Raw genomic sequence first — 21,670 nt, forward strand, 5'->3', positions numbered from 1 at the left:
AAATTCCTTATATTGAATGTGTGCATTTTTTGTGGGATTTCTGTTTTTATGGATGTACTCTGTGCCATAGCACTGACCAAAGTATAAAACTATGTTCTCTGGAAAATAAATACTTCATTTTTTCCCAGTATGACTCTGAAAATTACTGAATTAAGCCTTAAGGCTGATAATAAAATAAGTTAAAATAAGTAAAATAATTAGTTATTGATTGATTATTGAGTTAGAGACTAGGTCACTGTTTAGCCCTGAACAACCTGGAATTTACTACAAAGGCTGGTGATGTTTAGTTGTTTCTTCCCAAGTATAACATTCTCTTTTAGACAAAGACTTACAAGTTTCAGGAAGACTCTCCTTGAGGTTATTTCAGCAGTAACAACTACTAGAAAGTGGAAAGCTGACAGGAAATTATACATAGAGCTCAAGGGATGCAATTTTAGTGAGCCATTATTCATATTTGGTTATGATTTTTACTGATAAAGCTACCTTTGAGCCATCTACCCTTCTAAAAGTAATCTCTCACTCATGTTCCTGTAAGTAACCTCAATAAACTCACGGGTTTCAGTAAGACTAATAAGATAGAGTTGGATGAAATTGATTTGTTGTTGTTTGTTTGTTTGTTTGTTGGCATATCCCTGAGTTCTGTCTGAGATGAACAGGCATTTGTTCATGTATCCCCCAAAAAAGTTATCCCAGGCTCTCTCTAGCTCTCTCTGACTGTCATGCCTCTACCTCTTGGTGCTGGAATTGCAGATGCTTATATTTTCAAACTGAAATACTAAAATTATTGTGCATTTATACTCCTCTAATCTCTTTTATCCTTTTTAAAGAACATATGATGGTCCTTGTCATCATAAAATTTTCTTTCTTTTCTGAGTACCCATTACTATATTAGCATATACTTTGTGTAGTATTCATTTATATGTAAGCAATTCCCTGAGTGTAAAATGACTATTAATATCCTATAAAATAATATAACTAAAATAAATTTGGATTATGTATAGAATTATCCTTAACAAATTATTTTCCTGGTTACCAACTTTACTTAGGTCACAGTGAATTTTTAAACACAAATGCCATTTTCTCTTTAATGGGAGAAAAATTAATTTGATAATAATAATAGTAGTAATAACAACAAAAATAACAATAAACAACCAGCAGCCATGTGGAATTCAAAGCACATAAATATTACATGCCAATTTGATTATGACTTTGTCTTTTGCCAACAAAAGGACAGAAAAAAATCTACAGGATAGGTCAGATACTTTAGGCACTTGGCTTTGCCTCATGGCTTAATATTATGTTTAGAAATAATGTACTTTTCACCTAATAAGACATATTTAAATCACCTGCAGTAACAAATCCCCAAACTTTATTGCATATATTTGGATTATATAAACTTACTAATTTTTTGCATATAAGAGATTGCTTTGAATTTTTCAAGAAACTTCTGATCTTTGTAAGACACTGTCACTTGAAAATATAGTTTAGAAAGTTGCAAAGGTTGAGCTGAAGAACAATTTTAAATTTATTTATAATTTCTGTGATATAGCAAAGGCTACAGAAATGGAGTGATTTGGTTACTAAATTATAATTACCTTTTATTGGATTCTTCTGTATTAAAAATAGTAATTGGGATTTGAGTGGAATGTGAAAAAGAAATGAAGATTTACTTATTTTTGCAAAAGACAAAGAATGTAATTATGGAATAAAAAATGAGATGAATATCACAATTCCAATATGACATTGTTTTTATAAGTAGAGTTTGTTAAAGTCTTGCCTTTTCTTTAAAATTTAATGTCTAGATGTCTATAGGATCACTTACTAAGGACAAAAAAGTTAATTATGTAGTTCTATAACAATTTTTAAGAGAAATTACAAAAATAGAAGACAATAAGTTTATTTTATAAGAAAACATAAAGCATAAACTATTCTGTTAGACTGGATATTTGGAACAAATTATGACAGATTATTATTATCTCAATGTAAATATAATGCTAGATACAAACAAGTGTTGCATATGATTTTCTTTCTTTTAAAGTAGTGAAAATATACCAGTAAGTGGAATTTGAAGATATTAGCTAGATTGAAGTTAGAAATCATAAAAAATAGCTATAACACAAAGTAATATTGGAAAAGATATTGACATATGTATTTTTAATACTTATTGTACTTTCAATTTCAGGCTGTTGGTAGGAATTCATTTCAAAATATAAGAAGACCTGATATCACCAGAGTAGAGCTTTTGAAAGATATTAATAACAAAAAAGATCTGATCATTCGATTAGTAGCTCATGATATTAGTCAAAAAGTTTCAGAAAGTAGCTTCAGAGAGGACGCAATTTCTGATGAAGAGGAAATTGTTTTAGGAGAAGTTGCTGGACATCAGTGCTTAGGAGAAATATCTGGAGGTCATGGTGAAGAAGTTGTGAAACCTCTAGGAACCAAGGTTGTTTCTCCAAAGACAACAATGAGCACAAGCAGCTTGAGAAAGTTCTTAGCACTAAGCAAATGCTGTCAGCCCACTTCTGGTGAAAATATTGAAAGTATTGAAGCATTTGGAAATCAAGCTATGAAATTTAAGAAGACACATGTTAAAAGAGCTGTTGCTGAGCTGGACATGCCCTCTTCCAAAAGCTTAGCAGAAGGACTGTCTTCTAAGGACAAGTTCCAATATAAGGTAGGTGACAAACATAATTCCCAAAAGCTTACAAGAGTAGCCAACCTCAGACATTCTGTTCTGGGATGTACCTTGATTATCCAGCAAAGCATACTTGAATGATTATCTTCATATAGCATAGGTTAAATAATTAACCAAGCATGAAACTCAATTAAGTATTTAATACAAAAAACCCTAGAACTACTAGCTGAAGGCAAAATGGAAAATAGACACTGCTTAAGGAAATTCAACCTTATTTGTTCAACAAGAGATTCCATTTTGTATTTGGGCTATAAATATTTGTTGGATATCTATAGAGAACTTCATGTCAATAGGATCCAGATGTCTGGCTAAGTTATATGGGAGTTAAAAAATGATCTGTAGAAAGTGAGATTGTTGCATAACTTATGTTAAGACCTAGGTCCAATCCACAGCACTGAAAACAAACAATTTTAAAAAATCACTATTTGGTCTGTGTCATTTTTAACTAAATCTCAAATATTCAATTTTACCAATAAAGACTAAGGGACCAGATGAACGCCTACTAACTCAGAGAGGCAGCAAAAGCACCTGACTGACCTTCCTCCTCCTCTGACATCCCAGGAAAAGACCTTTCTCCTCTACCATCTCCAACAAAAACCTCAAACTCAATGTCCCTCCCTTCTACTTCCTGTGCATCTCTCCATCCATCTTCCTGACTCCCTTTTACTCTCTATGGTTTAATCCTGTCTTCACATCCTATCAACTGGTTGTTTGCTCTGCCTCTTGACCTATGGTTGACTTTATTTATCATGTTTACAATATTCAGTCAGAAAGCTCTTGGATTAAAGGAGTGTACTAGGCCTGAGCCACACAATTAGAAACAATTTTTTCCAATAAATAATGCAATCTCAGGGTTCACAGTATGATCAAATATCCTGAAAATTTTCCCCTTTTTTGTCTAAATAAATAGGAAAGGTTATTTAATTTAACATGTTAAAACTATTTGCAATAATGAAGCTATATCTGTCAAACTTTCCACAATGTCCAGCTAGGTTGTATTTGACAGACTTCAGATTAAACATTTTTGTGTTCAAAGTTCTGTAAAATGTTTGTGTCAGTATGATATGAACTTAGAAATTTGTTCTGAGCAGTTTGTAGTCGAAAACTGATCTTTGGGTCACACTCTGGGATTCTGAGCTGGGGTTTCAGGCCAGTCAGCTGGAAGTAGGTGATACCACTTGGCCAAATTTACTCTTTTTCATGGGAAATTTTCTCTTGATGATACATCCTTTTACTTTAAATGTTTCACTTACTCAGTAGTCTCCGGATTCATTAGTTGAATGCTTTTATTCTCCTGGAAAAATAAAATCAAAACCCTACCCCAACTCAAATGCTGAGAGTACCTTTTTATTTTATTTTATTTTATTTTATTTTTTGCAGGTTCTATCTTTCCTAGGCCAAAATGATTTTGGCAACAAAAAATGTATTATCATTCAATTAAAATAATTATTTTGAAATTTTGAAACTAAATATACCTCAGTATGTGTGGATAAATATGCATATATTTCACCTTTTCTTTATATGTAAATTCAATATTTAAGTGTATTTAGTTTTAGATCACAAAGGACATTCAATTTGAATTTCAGTCTGCCTTTTGCAAGTGGCTTTTAAATTTAAATCACTGTAATTCTTATATGCCTGCCTCTCCCTCCTAAGTGCTGGGATTAAAGGCGTGAACAAACACCTGGCTATGGATTCCTTATACTTATTGTCATAGGGTTGTCTTGTTTTAATTTGGTTCTCCATTTCCCCTATTATTTAGGGGTAAATTTTTAAGTTTTTCAAATATATAATCTATCATTGCTGATTTATTCTGAATTTGTCCCCTGGCAACTTTTAGTATTCTAGTCTTAATAAACATGATGCCAAATTGTCCACTATTTAATTATTTTTAGATGTTTTGGCTATCTTGCCTGTAAGAACAAAGTAAAATTTGATGTCTTTGCTAATTTTTTTTCATGTTATACCATTTCTATTTGTGCCTCCTATGACCAGATATCTTTGTCATGTATCTGAGAGTTAGTGGTTTTCCATTTTGATGACCATATAGCTATACCATTGCACATACTCCATAAATTGGAGAAGATAGAGATTTTCCTTTTGCTTTCCTCATTGTTTGTCTTATAGCCAATAGTGCTGCACTGATTTTGTGGTTCCTTCCTCAGTATTGGCCATTCCAAACCTGGTCTATAGGCTGCCACTTTCCAATAGTTTTATGTCCATCAGTGCTCGAAAACCATCAGTAAACCATGTGTTAGCCAAATGTGATCATTCTCTTGGTCCCCACAATTCAATAGATGCCTCTTTTGGGAGAGGAGTGATTGGTTTAAGGATGGGCATTATGGGCAACTGAGCTACTTCCTCAGTGTGGAAAGGCACAGACCCCTTTGCTACCATACCCTGGTTGTAAAAGAATTCAGGTAGATACCAGTTCCACTGTAATACATTTCCTTACATAGCTAAGCCTGTGAAGGTCTCTGGCTTTAAATGGATCCAATCCATCATTGTAATGACACCATTATGACCATAGAGTGGTTGGAAATGACTGAGTATAAGGTTTTCCATACCTCATAAAAATGTCCAGATTTGTCTCTCAAACAAGATAATACTTATTCTCCTTATATGGAAAGTATTTGCATTAGAAGCCAACAGGAAAAAGTTGGTGGACTCATTTTTGCTTTATGAAGAGTCTCCAGTTGCCAGTTCACCAATAAATATGATACCCATAATTAGAATATCAACTGGTTCAGTGTTGGTCAGGGTTGCATGTATGAAGAAGAGCTTACAGTTGCAAAAGCTGCTCTTTGTCCCTGTGCCCATTGGAAATTATATGCCTTTCTAGTAACCTAATAGAGCGTTTTTATAATATTCTGGAAATATGGTATGTGATTTCTCTAGTGTGCAAACATACCAATTAGGAGCTGTATATGAGTTTTTTCCCTGGGTGGTGAGATCAAAGGCATGTGTCACCATGACCTTTGTTCATTGTAACTCTAGAATTTAGAAAACAAATAATTTCTAGAGAGTCATTGGTCTATGCTGGGATTAAAGGCAGGGGCTACCACTACCTGACCTCTGTGTTTAATATAGTGGCTGGCTTTGTCCTCTGATCCCCAGGCAAGCTTTATTTGTTACAGCACAAATAAAATATCACCACAGGCAACTATGCCTTTTGGTAAATTATCATTCAAAACATTATTTGGTTTTATTTTTCATGCCTTACTAAATGATAGGTATTTGTTAGTCTTTAGTTTACCGCCAGCTCTGGGTCTGGAGCCATGTGTACCATGAACTATCAGAAGCAGTTCTATCAAAGTAGTGCATAGCCCAGAAGCCCCCCTTTTTTTTAACTAGCAAAGGCTATATCCACCATGAAGCAGAGTAAAGGACTGCTTGTAGATTCCTCATTCCCACCACACTGCAGGTCAGACGCACACGCCAGAACTCGCCATAGTAGCTCAAAGCGGCAGGCTGCCGCTAACTTGAGAGAGACAACTAGGAAGCTGTTTTTAGCTCTGTTTTAGAATCTTTTTTGTCAGGTTTTAGGTGGAAACTCTTGCCAACATGTTGGGCGCCATTTGTAGTTGAAGAGCTTCTCTCCAGGTGCCACCAAGCCCCCATAGTCCCTCAACCCACATATAAAATAATCATATAGACACATATTATTTAAACTGCTTGGCCATTAGATCAGGCCTACCATTGTCTAGCTCTTACTCTTATATTTAGCCCATTTCTATTAATCTATAGTTTGCCACATGGCTCGTGGCTTACCAGTACCTTACATCTTTCTTGTCATGGCGGTGGCTGGCAGCATCTCTCGTTAGTTTAGATTGAATGACCAAGCTGTCTGATGAACTAGCATCTCTCCTATTTCAGGAGGTCTCCCTGTTCGAATCTAATCTTTATCAATCTTGATGTTCTCCATTGCCTTTCTTCTCCTGTGGAAACAAAGGCAAAAACTCTTCCCCAATGAAACACATATTTCTGTTTCCATTCTGAGGTCTACACATCTTTAAAATATACAGACTGATTTTATTTCATAGTTTTGGGTTTTTTTTATTATTATTATCCAATGTCTCTCCAGAGCTGTCATTCTTTTCTCATTAGCATTTGGAAAACTCAAAGTTATTAAAGCACTGTATAATCTATCTCAAGGTGTCTTTATTGCCCCTTTTTGTTTATTAAGTATATCTTTTAAAGTACAATTAGATCTTTCTATATGTGCTTGACCTGTAGGATTGTGTGGTATACCTGTAATATACTTTATGTTGTAATATGCAAAAAAAAATCTGTTTCATTTTACTAGAGACATATGCTGGAGGAAGGTCAGTCTGAATTTGCACATATATCCCCCTTATGGCCATAACTTCTAATAAATGTGTAATTACAGAATCAGCCTTTTCTGAACTTAAAGCATTTAACCTTTGAAACCCTGAATATATATCTATGGTATGGTGTACATATTTTAATTTTCAAAACTCTGCAAAATGAAATTCATATGTTTGCCAAGTTTTATTTCTTTGGGTAACTTTTGGGTTACTTCCTATAGATAATGGGGTTTGGCTCTAAAAAGAACAACTAGGACATTGCCTTTATAATTTCCTTAGCTTGTTGCCAAGTGATAGAAAAAATCTTTCTTCAAACTTTTGCTATTAACATGGTGTTTATTATGAAATTCTAAGGCTTCTAGCACATTTCCTATTATAAATGATCAATTTCATTATTACCTTGAGCTAGAGGGCCTGGTAGACCCATGTGGGATTTGATGTGTGTTATACACAATGGATGTTTTCTGTTTCTGATTATTTGTTGTAGTTGAATAATTAGTTAATTCTGAATAATCTGTAATGAGTTGTAAAACAGCTCTTTCTGCATATTGAGAATCAGTAACTATATTAAGAGATCCAGGAATACCTGAAAAAAAAAACCCATAAGAATGACACATAGCTCTGAATTTTTAACTGAATTATAAGGGCTTTGATCCACTTTACCTATTTTTACTGACTTATAACCTGCCTTTCCTGACTTATTTGCATCTATATAGAATGTAGGGGGATCTAGAAATTGGTGTCCCTTTTACTATATGAGAGTGAATCCAAATAGTTCTTTTTATAAACGGCTGTCTTTTTCTTTTGCGATATTTGTTGTTAATCTTTCCCAAAAAAATTACTGCAAGCTCTGTGCCAATGTTTATTTCTGCCTATAATGTAGCAATTTCTGCATTAGTAAAAGTTACCACAATTTCTGCTGGGTCTATTTCTGTTAATTGACAAAATCTTCCTTTTCCTTTAAAATCAATTCAGAAAAATTTTCTATATGGATCTTGAATTTTTACTCTTTTTGTATGCTAAAATATCTATTCTAAGATATTATAGTCTCTCTGCATAAGAATTCCTGTGGGAGAATGCATAGATGGAAAAATAGCCAGAAAACAATCAAGCTTTGGCTCCAGGCACTCAATGTATATCCTGTAATTTCTTTTCTACCAGACTAAATTCCCTCTCAGCCTTAGCTGGTAATTTCTTGAACTATTTAATTCCTTATCACCTTATAAGGTTTGAAAGAAATTATTTAGCTCTTGAGTAGTTAATCCAATTGTGGGCCTTAGCCAGTTCTCCCAGCAATTTTTGAAAATCATTAAGAGATTATAATTGATCTCTCCTGATTTCTACTTTCTGTGGTCAAATTTTCAATAAACCTACCTTATATCCTTGATAATTGATAGAATCTCCTCTTCATATTGTTTCTGGGGAAATTTGTATTCCCCATGAAGGCAAAATTCTCTTTACTTCATCAAATTTTTTTCTAAGGTATATGTCTCTGAATCAGCTAGTAAGATATCATCAGTATATTGACAAAATTTATGTTAAGGAAACTGTTTATGATTATTTCGAATGGCTATTGTAAAAAATGGCATAGGAGGGGCTTTTCACATTCCTTATGGAAGAACATTCTGCTGATAACTTTTAACAGGTTGAACATTACTATAAGTAGGCACTGTGAAGGCACATTTTTCTTTATCCTGTTCCGGTAAATGTATAGAGAAAAACAGTTTTTACAATCAATCACTATAATAGACCTTAGACCTTCCCTTAGGTAATAAAAAAGACAAGGAAATTCCAGGTTGTAAAGAGCCCTTTGAATAAATCACCTTATTTATGGCACTTAAATCTGTTAACATTTTTCATTTCCAGATTTCTTTTTAATGACAAATATAGGATAATACCAAGGACTAGCTGATTCTTCAATGTTTTGCACACTTAGCCGCTCCTGTATCAGCTGTTCTAGTGCCTGTAATTTTTCTGATGTCAAAGGCCATTGTTCCACCCACACAGATTTGTCATTTAACCATTTTAAAGGTAGGGTAGTTGGTATTATTAAAAACCAAGAGCTGTTGTGTCCTATTTTATGTACAACCTGAATAGTCTGTGACTCTTCATGATAATACCTTTTAACATTTTTCTTAGAAGCACCTTTTATTTTATGGTTTGCTTATGAGATGGGAAGAATGTTAACCTGTGTTTTCATTGCTGCAACAAATCACTTCCCCATAAATTAATTCATTGCTGTTAGCCACATATGGCTTTAATTTTCCTATTTGTCCTTCTGGCCCTATACACTACCCCCATCTTGCATTTTGTTTCACTTGAGGTAAAGTTCCAATTCCTAAAGTTGAATATTTACCTCCTGAAGAAGCCAATTTGAATGCCAACATTTTGGTGAAATTATTTATATCTAACTCCTGTGTCCAGTAAACCTTCAATTTCAGTACCATTTATTTGTATTTTTAGGTTTGGTCTCTTATCATTTGCAGCAGTTAGCCAAAATACTTTTTTCTTGTCTCTCATGAATTTTTTGTTTTATTTACTGAAGCTGTTCTGTCCTTGATTACATCCAGATCAGTGCTATTTTTAACAACATATATTAACTCTTAATTGTTCTATATATGAGTTTCTCCAATGCTGACAGGGAATTATTAAACCAAATTTATATCAAGGCCTGTGGCCCCTTAGGGCATTTTGATGGCAAGGGGTTACCTGCCTGTCCCTTGTTGATCTGAATTCATTAGTGCAATACCAGCCTTTGTCATACTTTCTGCACACACCAGAAGGCTGGGGCCTGTTTGGATTATCTACAGAATAATCATCATTTCTAGGAATGCCTTGCTACAATCCCTTTTCAAATGACCTTGCTTACCACAATTAAAACATCTGACACTTCGACTTTTCTTAAAACTTCTAGAAATTATTTCTCTTATAAGAGTAACATCATAAATGTAAGATCCAATATCAGTCATATTTCCAATCCACTCATCTATTGGTGCTGATCTTGCCTTTAAAGGCCTTATTGTCCTTTTGCATTTTGAACAAAGATTCAATTAATATTTGTCTGACTTCTGGATCTGATACTATCCTATTTACAGCTGAAGCCAATCTTCACACACACACACACACACACAAAAAAAAAAAAAATCAATGAAGGCTTCTTTGGGGACTTGTATAATTTTAGTAAATGATTCAGGCCTCTTTCCTGATTCTTCAACCTTGTCCCAAGCATTTAAAGTTGATAAACAGCATTAACACCAAGGCCAAGGCATTATCATCAGATTCAAGCTGCCTTTGAAACTCAACATATTGACCTTCATCTCAAAACTTATCTTGGGAAATATTAAATACCCCAGCTCTATTTTGTTGTTCTGTGGCCCAGGCTTCCTCTTTTCACCATTTCACCATTGTAGCTGAGGAATAGCTCTAAATATTGCTATTGCAAAACCTTTCCAGTCTTGGGGGATAATGCTTTTTTGAGTTGACCATGAATTTAATATCTGCTTCACATAGAGTGAATACATACCATATAAAACAATCACTTCCTTAAATCTCCTCAAGTTTAATATTTTTATAGGATTCATTTTAACTTCTTGATAACTTTGGGGATGACTATCATCTACTGGTAGTTCTTATATAGTAACTGGATAAGCTAAATTTGATTTTCTAACATTCTTGGGCTGCTGCTCTTCAGTTTCACCATGTGGTAGTGCTGTAGGTTCTTGTATAAATTCCTCTGTCTGTGTCTGAGTATTTTTCTTATTTTCATTTATAAGTTTTTCTAAGACTTGTATTCTGTCAATCCACTTCTCATATTTGGCACAAAATATCACTATGACGACTAAGGCTAAATTGTGAATTACTAGGCTGATAGTAATTATAATCAATATTATGTCAATCTCAGTTAAGTAATTCATCTTTTAATTTTCTGCTTCTGTTTTCAAGTCACATAAACTAGCATTATACAGGATCCTAATGTCCTCATATTATGATATTTCCCATCCTTAACATGGGAAATATTTTTCCTTTTAATATTACTTACCTCTCTCATTGAGGACTTCCAATTTGACCTACCAAATATGTCTTCTCAGTTTGTGCATAGCTGGCATGATTTCTCTGTGGTCGTGCCTCACATTGGGCACCAAATGTTGCTTTTCTAACTAAATCTCAAATACTTGATTTTATCAATAAATATTCAGGAGCCGTATGCTGGGGTGAAATCCTATTAGCTCATAGAGGCAGAGAATGCACTGGCTGACCTTCCTCTTCCTCCAGAAAAAGACATTTTTCCTATGCCATCTCAAACAAAAACCTCAAATTCAATGTCTTCCCTTCTACTTCCTATGCATATCTCTATCCATCCCCTGACTCCCCCTTACCCTCTATGGTTTTTTTTTTCTTAATAATCCTATGTTCACTTCCTGTCAACAAGTTGCTTGTTCTGCCACTTGACCTATGGTTGACTTTATTGAATCCTATTCACAATATTCAAGCATAAAGCTCTTGGATTAAAGGTGTGGGCTAGGCCTGAGCCAAACCACAACTAGAAACAGGTTTTTCCAATAAATAATGCAATCTTGGGTTCACAGTGTAATCAAATATCCTGCAACAGGTCTGAATCCAGATTTTCTTGCACTTAATAGATGTTACCTTCATAAATTATATGGTGAATATTTTTCTTACAGTTTTTGACTCTTGCCTAAATGTAACAAATTATATCTAATATTTTAAACATCACACATATATTCATCCATTAAACTTCTTAATTGTGATGGGGTACAGTTCATGTTACTGTATCCAAACCATCCAATGTTGATAAGATACTCAATGACCCTTGTGGTTTTGCCCTGTCCAAAAGTCAATACTAATAATATTTTTGGAAATCATATGATGTGAGATTTCCTAGTGAGACAATTGCCATAATTAAACATCCTACCACAGTTTTTATACTTCTGTGTTTAGACTAACACCAAATCTATAGTAATCCTCAGAAAATAAACACATCTACTATCAGTCAAATCAGAAACACAGGATTTCTCAACAAATAGATCAGAGTATGTGATAAATGTCTGATCATACAAGCTTATGGGATACTTAGAGTTGTATCTCTGCTCTTCTATTTAATTCAATAAACTGTAATTAAAATATTTTAAAGTTTAAAATAGAATGTTACATTCTTCAGTATCTGTACTTTACATTTAAAATGTATTCAAAATCTAGTGCCATAATTTAGAATATCTTTTCATAACCAATTCTAAGAAACTTACACTAGAAGAGACATTTTAATTAGAATTAAAGGGACTGTCTCCATTTTTACCTTTTAAAATAATATTTTTATGTAATCTATAAAACTTTCTTTTCATTTTTCTATTGATGGGGATACAAAAATGGCAGTGGGAGAAAAAGCACATATCAAGTTCTGCGTGTATAATACCTGCTTTAAAATTTTACAGAAAGAAGAAAGACTTGCTACTGAACCAACACATTACTTCATACACAGAATTATGAGTACTTCATCATACAACCAAGAAGACCTCCTTTCTGGGTACAGACAACTTAATGCAGAACACATCTAGAAATCTGAGATTAAAGAATGGGTCTGTTAGCAAATCTGTAGCTGAGCAAGTGTCCAGTATCAAATCCTTCTTCACTTCTAATTCTCATCCCTTGACTCTAAGTCTTAAGTTTTCTCTTACCATACAATGCTGTATTTCTAGTTACCTAGCCTCTACATATTTTCAGATACCTGCTCTCTCATGTAAATGTCATAGCATCAGATATTTGCTAATATGTTATTGATTGTAGTTGTTATTATAACCCAAAGGATAGGTGTAGAGTCAGCAGCAGAAAGTGTTCTGTCAGCACAGAAAGACTCCTGCTCAGTTTTGTTAAGTAAGCTAAAGGTGTATAGCTTTGCCTTACAAGAGGAATCTGAAGAAGACATGGAAAAATGTTAAGTTGGAATACTCAGAGGTTAATTTTAAAAGTACAAACTAGCTCTAGTAATATAAAAACAAAAAGTTAAACTGTAAATTATTAAGTAGAATAAGTAGTATATTATTTTGTGACAATGTGAGCAATACAAATTGAGAATGAAAAAAATCAATACTAGGAATGGAAAATATTTGCTGATTATACACATCAAACACACACACACATGCAACACACACACACACACACACACATACACACATATGCAAGAGCACATCACACACACATATATATAAATATTGACATATACGTGGTCACCACCTAAACCACTCCTTATACTTCAAAATAAAACAACAAAAACAATTTTAAAAATACAAATTATTTGAATAGAAAAATCCTCTAAAAGATTGTACAAAAAGCACATGAAAGGTGTTCCACATCATTAACCCCTAAGGAAATGTGAATCAAAATCTCAGAAGATGCCATTTGTAACCATGACAGTGACTGAAAGGAAAGGAGCAAGAAAAGAGAGCAAGGAAAGGAAAAGAAAAGAAGTATGGAGAGAAACTGAAACCTTTATGCACTGATGGTAAATTATAAAATTGTGAAATCATTGTGGAAAAAGCACTGTGGCACTTTCCTAAAGAATTTAACATAGAATTAGTGTGTGACCCAGGAATTCTGAATATATTCCTCAAAGAACTGAAAGCAGCTACTGCAATAGATAGTACTGAATGTGTATCAATACCAGCATGATTCAAAATAAACCAATGAGAAAGGCAACCTTTATCATTGTTCATCATGGATTAAATCGGGAGAAAAAAAATGTCTCATTCTTTTGAATATTATCTACTATTTAAAGAAAATCCTCACATACTACAACATTCATGAATATGGATGATATTGAACTAATTAGTGTAAGTCACAAAGTGAAAAATATAATTGCAACTCTAATTATTTGGAGTATTCAAAAACCTAATGATAAAAAGTAATTTTTCAGGATGAAAATGGGTGTTATTGTTTAAGCACAAAACATGTCTAAAAGTGGGAGATGATGATGTTTGCATAGCAATGAAAATGTGCTTAATGACACAAAATCATATATTGCAAATATCTAAAATTGTCAATTATATATATATATATAATAAATATAAAATAGGATATAAGTAATTCATAAATCATTCTCATTCAATTTTGAATTTCAGCAACATACTATTCCAAGTTTGCTTCCACGTAGAGAATGGTAGATTGTTGTTAACCAGTAGCATCTTCATTTGTTAAATATACACATTAAAAATTATTCTCTTTTATTTTATTTTAGTGAAGCAGAAGAGTTTAAACCAGATCCAAAGGCTAATGCACTAGAAGGTTGGATGTTTTTCTTAACTTTTAGAAACTGATGAAAAAGTAACTTTTTTGACTATTTTGATAACTTAATTATTTCCTACTTGGAAAATGTTAATCATTAAACTTGAAAGTGACACTAATTTACTTTTCCATTAAGTATGTCTACTTTAATGAAGTGATTCATTACTATTTCATCCAGCTGTTAAAATAAGCCAAATGCGTATAGGAATTTAGTCTGATATTATAAATTTACATTAACTATCTGCCTGTAAATAAAGAAGCATGTATTGTTATGCTAAATTCTATCTGGACTAGAAGTAAAATTAATTAGCTCATTGAAAAGTTATGCTTTCCTTGTATTAGAGCTTACCCCTTCTTAGATACAAAAGGCCTTTTAAACATAAAATCGAATTGTTCACATCAAAATCTGGCTAGCATGAACTGTTTTTTTTTGTTTTTAAATATCAGCTTACACAAAGTGCTTCCCATATTTTTGGGATGTTTTACTCCAATATTGTTCAGACTTCAGGAGATCAATCTGATTAAATAATAAACAATATATACACGAGGTATAGAGATTGTTTTTACTATACCATGGCCTTGAATTCAAGCCACAAGTTTATCCCAACTATTGCTCTGCAACCCACTCATGAAACAACTTCTCTCAACTTGGATATAGAAATAATTTTCTCTAATGTTAGCAATAATTCTGTCTGAACAGCATCAACATATAATCTGTATTATAATGGTAATCATGACTAAGATTCCCGAGTTATAAATCATGGGTTGTAAAATCCAGCCAGGAACTACTTAATGCAATTCTTCAATTTCAATATTGAAGACAGTCTAGCAGGAGGTGAGGACATTAGTCCCCAACATGTGAACTCTGTCTAAGAGTCCACATGAGGCCTCTTTCCCTGTGATTGAATTTTGTGTATTATTTTGTTTTGTTTAACTTTGACTTTTGGATTATGCATATTTCTTATATTTTTTACTGATATTGTCACTGACCAAGTCATTTATTCATTCATTCATCTGAAGATTCACCTAACAGTACTTTTTTGTAGTTATAATATTCCATGTGTAAACAATACTGACAAAGTTTGTTCTTATGGAATTTACATGGTAACTTGAGTTGAAGAATCCAATGATCAGACTATAAGATAAATCTAGAGGTTGTTAAGTCCATTCCAATGTTATTAATGACAGAATTTCAAGAAACTGCAATGGTGACAAGACCCTCCATCAATAGCTCGTACTGCCCCTTTTGTCTTTTTTAACTCCTCCTCTATTTTCCTTGTGGCTTCCTCTACTCCAGCATACTCTGATTCCTGACACCTTTGCTGTCCTTCAATGCTACAAAGACTTTCACTTGCCATGATTTCTGGAGTTTCCTTTCCCCTTACTCTGCCCTATTCTTCCCTCACCTGTAGACGTTTTCCACTTCACTTTCCAAGAGAGGTCTCTTATGATCACAGACCCTGAAATGGAAATTGTCTTCTGTGATCTTACGTAGGCCACATATTCACTTTCTTTTTCTTCCCTGCAGTTTTATAAAAAATAGTGTGTTTTAATTATTTGATCTTGACTGCTATTTATCGAATGCAAGCTTGCTGATTTGATATCCACTGGAGCCTAAAGCAGCATATTGACATATAGATGTTAAAAATATTGAGTGCTACAGGATATAGAAGAAGCTAAAGGAGTGTGGAGAAAGCGTGTGAAAACACTTTGGGTTATGAAAATAAGGCATCCATTTGATATTTAAGCTGAGATAACCTGTGAGCCATTGCATTATTCAGTATAGATTTTAATGGAGGTCAGGCTGAACATACTTATTCCTAGTTTTATACAATATAAAACAAAACTTCAATTAAGTGTGAATAGCTGAGCCACTTAAATAAATGGAATTGTTATATTCCTCTTAATCAAAACAGCTTTCTAGACAGTCTTGGAAGTCAAAAGCTTATGCACTGTAGAAACATTTTAAAAAATGGTATTCATAATTTTGGCCCTCATATTGAACTCAAATATTCTCAATAATTTCAAAGAAAAAGTGCAGTCATGTGCAATCTAAAGTAGAATCAGATCCTTTAGAAATACAATAAATTAATTGTGAAGTTACAAATTCTGTCAGATATCTCAATCATTTTTATTTTACTTGAAGATTTTCCTTTACTATTTTTCCAGAATCTGTATTGCTTGGCAGTGATAATTCAGAATACTCACTTGTGATGGCTTTTGATGTCTTCATATGTATAGAGTACATAGTACTTGAATGTGCTGTATTTCCTCATGTCTTCTTATGATGTCCAAGTAGATAGTCTCATTCCCATTTTATGTATGAGGATACTGAGTCAGAAAAGTTACATTTAGTTTGTCATCCTCTTCTAAGCTAAGACACGGCAGAGATCCTGTGCCATCAGATTAGTTGCCCCACTAAAAACGTGTCTCTGAAAAATGTTGCTTGTCAATTTATTTCTGTTTCCTTGTGTTTTGATGATGTGTTGATCTCCCTGGGAACCTCCATCAGCTTTGTGATCTGAGATGGTTCCACTAGATTTTCTCTGAATATTACAACAAAGATGCCCTGTTTCAAAACATCACCACTTTCTTATTTATTTCTGTTATGTGTTTTGTTTTTGAGACAGAATTTTTCTATGTAGTTCTAGCTGGACTGAAATTGGTTATAGAGACCAGGCTGGCCTTGAACTCACAGATCAGACTGCCTCTGCTGAGATTAAAAATGTGTGCCACCATGTCTGACTCACTTACCTTTTTGAAGTCAGATAAATACAAAGCATGTTAAAGTTGAAAAGGCACCTAGGAACTATCATTAAAGTAATTTCTCTTTTATAGATTAAAAAACAGGCACAAGGATTGAGTAGTGTTGCACAGTTGTATAGCTACTAAAGCACAGAGTTTGCTTCTCCTGACACATCACACTCATCTTTCATAATTTCCAAGTGGAAAACAAGTACATCTTCTAACACTCTGGGGTTCTTATTTGTTTCAAATTTGTTCTCACTGTCTATTCATTATAAATAATAACAACTGTATATCTATGTTATATTAATTGAGGTAAAATTACTGGATTTGTATCAACAACATATGTATGTGTGCTTATGAATGTATGTGTGTGTATATATAAGAAAAAAATATTTCTTCCTGGTTTTTCCAGAAAGTTCTCAGAAACTACAAGCAGGAAACACAAGCAGTGTTCAGGTAAATATTCTTCAATATCCTCTAGTTTCTGTACAATGAGGTTTGCTTGTAAAATAGCTCAATTTTCAAATTCTGTCAAAGCCTGAGTGGCATTAATGAAGAACATCAGACAACACTGCCTTATTCACAATCACTTCACATTCAGATCTCCCCATCTGAATGAGAACTGTCCTTAATATCTAAAAAAAAAATATCCCTTAGGAAAGTATTTGATCCTTGGATTTTAATAAGAATTCATTTTTGGGGTGAGTAGAATAAGCCACTGATTCTCAGTACCTAACTACAATTCCATTAATAGCTTGTGCTGATTCTGAAGAAAAGCCTAAAGGTGTGAGTTACTTGATTCTGCCTAGGGTTAACGGTCCAGTGATGATGTGGTAGATGGAGACAGGACATTTAGGGTAACTTCAAAGATGAGTCAAGAAGGCTATGAATACCTAGTTTCACCCATGTTTCCATGTTTCTATAGATTGACTCTTCACATACAGCTAACTACCACATGGTGTAGGCTAAGGAATGTTTCTCTTCCTGAACCCTTTTAATAGATACTGATGTAATTCTCTTTGTTTTATTCTTTTTCACCGTGTCTTCCTAGTTTATTTTAATCCAATTTCATTATTTACCCACATTTACTAATACATAAGTACAAGCTCACCAGCAACTCAGCATCACTCCAGTATTACAATATAGTACAATTTTCAGATCCAAATCATAAAATCTGTATCACACTTAAAGTAATTTTTGCCAAGTTTGCAAAGAAACCAGTCCCTTCTATAGTCAACATAATCTTTATTTATGAATGTAAGCATCTATTTAGCAATCTCCAACCTCATTTAATTCATACATTGCAGAAAATAAAATCATGTGTCAATGGAAGAGAGGCCCTGAAGTTCTAGTTTGAAAGTCATTAATAGTCTTTGACTGATGCTGAATTCCTAGCTAGTCTACACTCTTCCACTGTTGTACTTTCCTTGTTTGTTACCTTCTCCATACCCAAACTATTGTGAAAATTGTTACTCAATGAATTTCTAAATAAAGTTACATGAGCACCCTTCACTCACACATATACATTAGTTTATTACAACTGAAAACTGTGGACAATAGTGAGGATCTGAAAATAGTAAAAGTTTAGAATGGGAAATCAAATCTCAAAGAGCAGTCAATACTATTTCTTAAACATTCTTTCACAATTTTCTGCCACAATTCTGAAATTTCATAGAAAGAAAAGATAGATGAAATTTGCTTAGTAAACCTTGATACTTACCCCATGGTGGTAGAGAATGTGTTGTTTTTTCCTCCTACCATGACAATGTCAGTCATGGAAACAAGATACCACCTACAATTCTGAAAGAAAAGTATTCTTTCTTACCAGAGGACATAAAGCTTGCAAACTGATGAAAACTATGGAGTGTTTCCAGGTTCTGGCTATTACAAACAATGCTGATATGAACATAGCTGGGCAAATGACCTTGTGGTATGATTGAGCATTCCTTGGGTATATGCCCAAGAGTGCTACAGCTGGGTCTTGGGGGAGATGGATTCCCAATTTTCTAAGGAAGTGCCATATTGATTTCCAAAGTGGCTGTACAAGCTTGCATTCCCACCAGCAGAGGAGGAGAGTTCCCCTTGCTCCACATCCTCTCCAGCATAAGCTGTCTTCTGTATTTTTGATCATAGCCATTCTGACAGGTGTAAGGTGGTATCTCAGAGTCGTTTTGTCCCAGATAATTAGGGATGTTGAGCAATTCCTTAAATGTCTTTCAGCCATTTGAATTTCCTCTGTTGAGAATTCTCTGTTTAGTTCTATAGGAAGAGGTAGGCAAATAGCTGACATTTTCTAAGAGTCAACAGGGCTCAGCCTTTAGTTGTCCTGTGGTTATAGTCAAGGTCATCACCTATCATAAAGACAAATCCTCAATCCTATAAATGGCAAAGTTCACCTGCCTGAGTCTTAGATCGGGCTTATATGAAGTGGAAGAGTACAGATTTCACTTGCATGGAATTGTGTAATGGTAGATATATATTTGGGTATTTCTTGGCATATGTAATCTTGACTGTCCAAAGATTAAGTATTCTAATTTGTCTTGGCAGTTTGTCACCATCTTTGAAGGATCAAAATGTATGGCCAGCAGTAGTAAACATCCCTCAAAGGAACACATTTCAGGTACAAAATGCAGTAACTTTTAAACACAAATGAAGTAAAACTCTTACTATTATTGAGAATGCAGACATTTTTATCATTTATCTTTCTAGGATGAGTGGCCCTTGTCTTGCACATTATTAATATGGGATTGAAATAATAATGATACCATTTGTATAAAATCTAGAGGTTATTATGTAAATTGTCTCTAATGTTGTACACCAAGGGGTAACAGATGGTGTAACTAACATTTGTGAGGCCACAGATATCCATTGGTTACCAAAGAATGAAATGGGAATAATTGAGGAGAAAAACCATGAGTTATCCAAAGTCACATAGCTGCTGAGCTACATTGATCCCCGGATTTTTAGGGCCTGTGGTCATTCAGAAGCAGCATGGTTCACAGGAAAGTATGGCTTTCTGAGCAAGATGGATGATGTAATAGAAGTGGAATAGGACTGAATTAGTGGAACTGGATGACCCATTGGTCACTGGATGCTAGATTCCTAGCAGCCTTTTCAGGGCATTCTTTCTTTCTTTTTTGAAAAAGAGAAACTAAGTATAGATATGTAAAGAAAGATTCCTGACTTTTGAAATTATATATTGCAGTTAGGAAAATGTTGAGTTTTAACATCTTATGTATTTTCAAGTTCTATTACAAATTACTGTAAATGGAGATATTGGCTAAAAGACTTGGGCTACTAATAGCTGATACAGAAAACTGAATCCAAATACTGACATTTTCTTTATCTGTACATCATATCTTACTTGACAAATACACCTATGGACTTTCAAAAGTAAATTTACACAAAATAGAGGAACGACAGCATTTTAATATATGTCTTCTTACACTTGAGCACTATAAAATAGAAGCCACAGACAGAGCACTGAAATGTATCTCCATGTTCAGCTCATTAGGCATTTCCAAGTAGTTTTCAGGAGGGACAAAAAGTGGACTTTTCACACTTGGAGATGCCTCAAGAACAAGTGGACACTACTGTACCAGGAGAGATAAAATTGCTGAAGCATGTTCCTAGCTTAGACTCATTTTGTCTGCATTATCTCGAGCAAGGTCTTTAACCTCACCAGAGTTCATAGTCCATAAATGAAGACATTGCTCTGCATGATTCCTTAGGGGAGCAGAAAAAGTCAAAAGAAAACATAGATTAAATTACAAATGCCAACTTCTGAATTCTAAATCATTGCTGTAATTTAACCACTTCAATTATCTCTCAGTTCATTAATATCATCTTTTTTCCACAGAAACATCCAGGAACACTATTTCCAAGCAAGGATCTAAAGTACTGGCAAAGGTATCTTCAACTCTGTCAAAGGTGTTCTCCCGATCTAGCGACAGTATTCCAAAGTCGTCCTCACCACCCCACCAAGATAAGCACTAGAGTGTCTCCACTTGATAAAATTGTGATTCCCTATAAAATAAATGATATTTAAAGTAGAACATACTGTCCAATTATTATACTAATTCAACTTAAAATATATACTTTAATTAAAGGTATAGTAAAGGTTTGCATTTTAATAAAATTAATTTTTCAATATTTTATTTTAGATTATAATCACATCATTGCCCCCTTCCCTTTTCTCCTTCTAAACCCTCCCATATACACCTCCTTGCTCTCTTTCAAATTCATGTCCTTTTCTTATCAATTGTTGTTACATGCATATAGACATAAATATATATTCATATCAATAACCTGTCCTCTCTATATAACGTTACTTGTATGAATAATTTCAGGGCTGACCACTTGATATTGAATAAGCAATTAGTATGCTCTGTCCTTAGGAAGTCTATGTCTCCTGCTATTAGCATTCCTTAATCACCTATGGTTCTTGGTGAAGGGCTGAAGCCTTGAATTCTTTCTCCCTTCCACGTTAGGATGTTTATTGTTGTTGTTCCTGTTCAGCTCATGTTTGGGCAGTCATGTAGATGAAACTTTATGAGTGTAACTTCTGAAGTTACCAGGAGACACAGCCTCACAGCAGATT

General features: G+C 33.9%; 1 protein-coding gene across 1 annotated transcript in view; it reads left to right on the forward strand.

Annotated features, from left to right (window-relative positions):
• The window catches only part of Fsip2 (fibrous sheath interacting protein 2), an 84,294-nt gene extending 63,228 nt beyond the window's left edge, over window positions 1-21,066 (forward strand). Inside the window, exons 19-24 of the mRNA XM_036183289.1 lie at window positions 2,183-2,677; window positions 12,477-12,568; window positions 14,276-14,322; window positions 17,483-17,526; window positions 19,618-19,690; window positions 20,930-21,066. Of these exons, the coding sequence (XP_036039182.1) occupies window positions 2,183-2,677; window positions 12,477-12,568; window positions 14,276-14,322; window positions 17,483-17,526; window positions 19,618-19,690; window positions 20,930-21,066 (888 nt within the window). The remainder of the gene's footprint in view (window positions 1-2,182; window positions 2,678-12,476; window positions 12,569-14,275; window positions 14,323-17,482; window positions 17,527-19,617; window positions 19,691-20,929) is intronic.
• Window positions 21,067-21,670: the final 604 nt, after the last annotated feature.

Source organism: Onychomys torridus, chromosome 4, assembly GCF_903995425.1.
Source record: "Onychomys torridus chromosome 4, mOncTor1.1, whole genome shotgun sequence".
Lineage (NCBI taxonomy): Eukaryota > Metazoa > Chordata > Mammalia > Rodentia > Cricetidae > Onychomys > Onychomys torridus.